A 6,000-nucleotide genomic window follows, 5' to 3' on the forward strand; every position below is an offset into this window, starting at 1 on the left:
ATATGTGCAAGGAGGGCACTATAATGTTTAATTGCCTTGTGCCATGCATAATATCTCAAACACTACTGATCACATTTTGATGTAACTTAAGGGAGCGATCCATCTCATTTCTCTGTTGTGACATTTTTTAAATTGCACTGTTTAGCCTTAGGCTGGCACTTCAGCGCTTATTACTGATTTAGTATGGGGGACGGCATCATTTGGGGAGGGGTGTGTTTACTGTTTCCCTGCTTACTTTTTAAAGTGGTTGGATTTGCTTTCACTTTCAAAGCCCTAAGTTGTAAACAATGCATTGATATGTCCACTTCAGAGGTGGGCTTATTACAGATGCTGATCTCTGCATAGAAGTCTTAAACTATGTTATCTGGAGAGATGATCCGTTCTCTTACCAATTATTCTAATTACAAAGGAAGCGTTGCCATTAAGAAAGGCAAAGTTCCTCCTCTACTTTTTCCCAAAGTCCGCTATCAGCTCCTTAGTCTTGGTGTTCAGAAGTAGGTTGTTGTTCTGACACCAGTCCGTCAGGTCCTCTACTTCAGTCAGGTGGGCCTTTTCATTGTAATACATGATCAGGTCCACCACAGCTTTGTCGTCAAACTTGATGATGGAGTCGAATCGCCTGTAAACACTGGATACACAGTTTGCAGACAAAGGTAATGTTTCATGAAAGAAAGTGAATACAGGATACAGAAAGCAGTAATGTTCAAATATTTGCTTTTTGATAAAGAACCTTATAATTCCGTTCAACATTTATGACACACTTTGTGCCTAAACAGTTGATTGTTGAGATTTAAAAGGGATTTAAGTATTTCTCTATAAAATTGAGTATTCATCAGTATTTATATAATGAGTTCTTATTGTCAAAAAGTCAATTAACTTGCTTCAACGGGACGGTGTGGCTGTGTTATGATTTGGGTTGTCACGATTTTAATTGTAAATCGAAAATCGATTGAAAATAAGCTTTCAATTTCAATACTTTAAATCAAAAGCAGTATGACTGATATCACACTTAATATCACTCTGTAGCCTGTCTTGTTCAAGAATAATTTAAAAATGCAATGGACAGTTGTTGGGGAATAAACAAATGATTTAAAAAAAGTTTGTTGTGGTAGAAAATGTTGTGAGATCACGTCAATTTGATTAAAATGTTTTTTTAGAGTCTGCACGAAGGCTGTTTCCTTAATGTGCAAATCTATCAGCTATTAGTGATTGTTTATTTGTTTTTTAGGTGGAGGAAAACAGACTGATATAAAACAGGAAGCACATCCCAAAATGCCAATCAGGAGGAATCTGTCTGCATCGCTGCCACCACAAAGCCCCCGGAGCGGCGCCAAGGCCCAAGTGTTTGAGGAGGGCATGTTCCCACTCCAGTGCACACCAGAACCTTCTCAAAAAACTGTCCAGGCCCTCTCTCAGACCATGGATCCAAACATGACATTTGAAGTTCTGGACAATGATGATCAAACTGCAAGTAATTCAACCATAATAATAAGCGGTGGCAGTTCGTCTCAAGCAACAAGGCCAATGGACTTCTCAGGTCCCAGCCAACTACTCCATCCTCCCAAGGCCAACGCAGGGAACCAGATTCCTGCCAAAAGGTAAGATAATATTTATTACTTATTTTTTTCTTTAGATTTTAAGATGTCTTTAATTATTTGGACAAACTTTAACATGATTTCAGAGGATATTTTCTCCCTTCTGAAAGCCAGTAAGACAACATTACAACTCAATTTTTTAGGCTGGCTTGTAATGTGGATTATATTACAGTTCTCTTGACTCCACAAATGCAGTATATTGGTTCTCTTGGCAGTCCATATGGTGCAGCCTTTTAACACGTTGAAGTAGTCGTAAACGAATGCATTGATACACCCACGTACCGCCTACTGCACTCCTGTGGTCCCTCCAAAATGTACTGCTACAAAACTGCTCACTTCCCTCCACATAAACAGGAAACCTTGTAAGAAAGGCTATAGGAAACACTCCTCTTCATGGGAACTGAGACAAGAAAACAAATCAAATACTGTTGTCACAGCAAAACTGATGTAATATCACAATATAACTGTAGACAAACATTTTTATTACTCAAGTTCAGAACTTGGCAAGCTGGCAGCAAAAAAAAAATCCCATTTTCTACAGGACAGATTGCATTAATTTTGCCTCAATTATTGTCCTGCTTTTCTATCATTAACTACTATCTGATGTCAAACACATGCCTTTCTATTTCTCTGTTTTCTCTGGGTTGCACTCACAATCACCCTGATGTCTCATGCATCAAAGGTTTATTTGATCTAATATTGTTAATGTCTTGACAAGCCAGCAATTGGCCAATCAGCAGCCAGCAGTCTAGCAGCAGATAATTTTATTGATCACTGAGTTCTTGTCCAGACAAGAGACTCAAGTTAAGGTGGGTAAATGTACATGGCACAAAAAACACTTTCTATTTTGTAACGAGCTGTGTGCACTTGTACTTAGACATTATACTAAATAAATTGACCCACTTTTTATGTCACAGCTGTTGCAACATGCAATGACTGTTGAAATTAAAATGTACCCCTTCACCAGAAGCTTTAAATGAGCTGTTTTAAAGCTTTTAAAGGGAATAATGATGAATTATTAATGTCATTAACTTTCTCTGGTTTAGTTAAAAAACGCGAGGGACATCCTCACATATTTTTCTTGGTGTTTCCCAAAAAGCCTGTTAAACACTGTTAGAAAAAATAATCACGATGATTCAAAGTTTGTTCAATATTGATGTCTTTTAAACCCAGACGTTCTTCTACAACTCATTTTGAATTAAACATTACTCCTAGAAAGCATAAATTATCAAGCTTTTAAGCAAGCATCGGTGAAGTAAACAGAAAACTGCAACATCAAATAAATCATTTAATTTTTAAAAAATCTATTGCATCTTTAAAAAAAAAAAAATCGGTTGAGAGGGATCAAACACAAGCATCTCCTGAATCAGTTGCATAAAGTGTTTTTAAAAAATGTCCAAAAACATGTCCCTCTGGCTGGCCACTGAAAGTTTTAAAGCAATTGATGGATTCTGTGTAAAAGACGTTCAGTCTGGATGGCGACTAAACCATTCAGAAGTGGTAAATCCCCAAAACCTTATTCAAAACAAGACAGAGACTGGAGTGCAAACAGTATACGTATTCTCACCAGCAGCAAGTTCCCAGACTGGAACATTGGGCCAAGAGGCTTAAGTGAGCTGAGAAGTGGCAAACAGAATAAGAAATGTTTGGAGTCATAGTAGCAGACAGGGTTTGTGTCAGTGAATGACGCTTCAAGCAGATGAGCCTTCGCATTAACACAGCGAGCGTGTATTCAGTTTATTTGTTTCCTACCAACTTCAAAGTCGAAATGCATCGCCTCAATCAAGGAAATGGCAATTTCTCAGGAGCATTTGTGCTATACTGTATTTTGAGGAGGGTTTTTTTTTATATACTAAAGATCGAGCAAATCCAGACTTTATGAGAGCACTTAGCACCTGGTTACCAAGTTGTGCTGCAACAAACAGGTCAAATCTCAAAGGAAAAGCATTGCATTTAGACAGCAGGAGAAAGCATTTCTTTTGTAAAATATGAAAAAAATAATAAGTTTTTAGTGCAAGATCATTGTAGATGGAGCTAACAGCCTCTACAAGGACTACATGACTACAAGGTGGAGGAGTAGCAGTTATACGATAATAAAGTAGCATAATAATGTAAGTACAACCTTTCAAAAAACAATTATTTCATTCTTTCAAAAAATTTCAGACAAATTACCATATGTAATTAAATAAAACAAATGCAATAAGATTACACAGCAAAACCATTAAATAAAATGGACTCGCATGCTCCGTTAACAAAAATTGCCCTTGAATAAATATTGAACATTTGACACAGGGGTACAGAGAGAGTCATTCATTCCTTAAAAGGAAATATACTGCTATCTGTGAAATCGCAGCAAAACACGTCCCAGCATGTGTTTTTTCCTCCAGTTTATTTGGTTTAGGCACTGTGAAAGAACACTTTGACGCTGTGCCCAACTTCTATCACAGTAGGAAAAATGTTGGTTGAAAGATGTCTGAAATGCCAAATCTATCCTTGCCTGGGTTGGAATTGGTCAGATTTGAAACTTATGGATACTTTAACACAAAAACAGTAAGACTCAACCCTAAAACATTGATCTGCTGGTTTTGTACCGTGACAAATCAAAATGCTGCTTTATCTGAGAGGATTTGCATAATCAAATTTCTGAATGCAGGTGCATCAAAACGAAGCATCAAATATCAAAGCTTTAGTTTTGCATACTTGAATGAAATTATTATTTTTGAGCTATGCTGATTTCAAATACAAAGGGAAATAATCCTTATGTGAAGTCCAGCGGAGATGTGGTGGTAATATGAACCTCTGCTCTGCAGACAACAGATCCTGTCTTTACAAGAAGTGAGACGAGCCAACCCGACCTACATGCAACTGACGTCTGCTGCACAAGGGAAGCGCAAAGTTAACTGGTAATGTTCCTCTGGCTTTTTCTCTTGTATAAATGTAAATCATCTTATTTTAAACACACTCTGCTTTGACATATTTATGATTATGTGCGGCCGGACTGAAGCTGTACCGAACTGTCAGAATAAAAATAAGCGGCCAGTTCTGAGTGTTATGATTCTGTCGTTTGACTGTTTTCTCTGTCCATTTTATTCACTGCAGCAGCATGCAAGAAGACTTCTCTGCACCGAAGCGCATAAAGAAAGAACCCTCAGTGGCCCGCAAACCACTCAGAGTGCATCGTTTCGCTGGTAAGTGTCAACACAGAAAAACACAGTTGAAGACATCCAGACACTAAAGACAAACTCCATTTACAGTCATAACAATTCACTTTTTGTCACTGTGATGAGTTGCTCCATGCAGCCAAAATAATTCTGTCTTTCTTAACTACAAACTGTCCCTGCTCTATGTGCGTAACAGAGTAATGCTTTTAATTTTTTTTACATCATGTAGTCATTTTTTGATGCTATTCCTCGTCGGTGTCTGTCCCCAGGTTCAGAAGAGAACAGGCCTCGACGAGTCGTGAGGAGCATTTCTGAAGGAAATCTGCATGAACCTCAGAAATCCAGGTCCATTTTCTATAAAACAACCCAACAGTTAAAACGAGTGGCCAAACGGATGTAAAGCAACATCGTGTTTGAACCTCGACATTTTGCCTCTATGAATATTTTCACAGTTTCAAACCGTATTCATCTTTTTAAAATATTTTCTCAAAACAGAAGTTGAGTTCCATTGTTTTAGGTTTCTCCAACAGAAATTCAATGAGACGACATGTAATATAAATTGCACTATTTTATTTGTCTTTGATTAAGCCTCTCTGACTGTATATATTGTATAGGTATTGGTTTTATGTTTAGAATATTCTTTTGACCATTTAAGGATGAAAGATGTTATCATTTCCAAGACGACTTAAACCACTCATGTACACACTAACGACAAGAAATAAAACATGTCCTGTGGATGTTCTGTGTTTTACGTACATTATGTACTTTAAACTATTTAGATGATTGACCGCGTCCGTGATCACATTAACCAGGGCAGCTAGTGTCAGAGGACATTATACATGACCTCACATGGAAGTAGAGTGGCAAAAAATAATTAATATTGCTCTTCACAGAGCTGATTTTTTAGCCTTTTTATTCTCTTGTACAGTTAATAACATGGGGTTGTAGATATCTCATATTAAAAGTGCTTGTAGCAGAATCTGTGGCTGTTTCTTAATAAATGAATGCCTTCCTACAACGAACTATCTGCTCTTTTGTGCTATTGATGGTGCGTCTGAATGAAGTTTGGGTTACAAGATGTTCCAACGATAAATAAGTGACATAGCCCGGGCTCAGGGAAAGTGAAAAAATACAATGGCAAGAAAAATTGAACTGACCTCAGAGTGACCTAAAGCATAACTCACAAAGATAACTTTCTCATTGTCTTCCTATTGAAAAACGCAACCGTTTCATATGCCTTTAGG

General features: G+C 37.5%; 1 protein-coding gene across 1 annotated transcript in view; it reads left to right on the forward strand.

Annotated features, from left to right (window-relative positions):
• The window catches only part of kif18a (kinesin family member 18A), a 29,748-nt gene extending 23,970 nt beyond the window's left edge, over nt 1–5,778 (forward strand). Inside the window, exons 15-18 of the mRNA XM_059359801.1 lie at nt 1,229–1,598; nt 4,406–4,498; nt 4,695–4,783; nt 5,026–5,778. Coding sequence (XP_059215784.1) covers nt 1,229–1,598; nt 4,406–4,498; nt 4,695–4,783; nt 5,026–5,156 — 683 coding nt within the window. The 3' untranslated portion in view covers nt 5,157–5,778. The remainder of the gene's footprint in view (nt 1–1,228; nt 1,599–4,405; nt 4,499–4,694; nt 4,784–5,025) is intronic.
• Nucleotides 5,779–6,000: the final 222 nt, after the last annotated feature.

The sequence above is a fragment of the Centropristis striata genome, chromosome 2, assembly GCF_030273125.1.
Source record: "Centropristis striata isolate RG_2023a ecotype Rhode Island chromosome 2, C.striata_1.0, whole genome shotgun sequence".
In the NCBI taxonomy this organism is placed as follows: Eukaryota; Metazoa; Chordata; class Actinopteri; order Perciformes; family Serranidae; genus Centropristis; species Centropristis striata.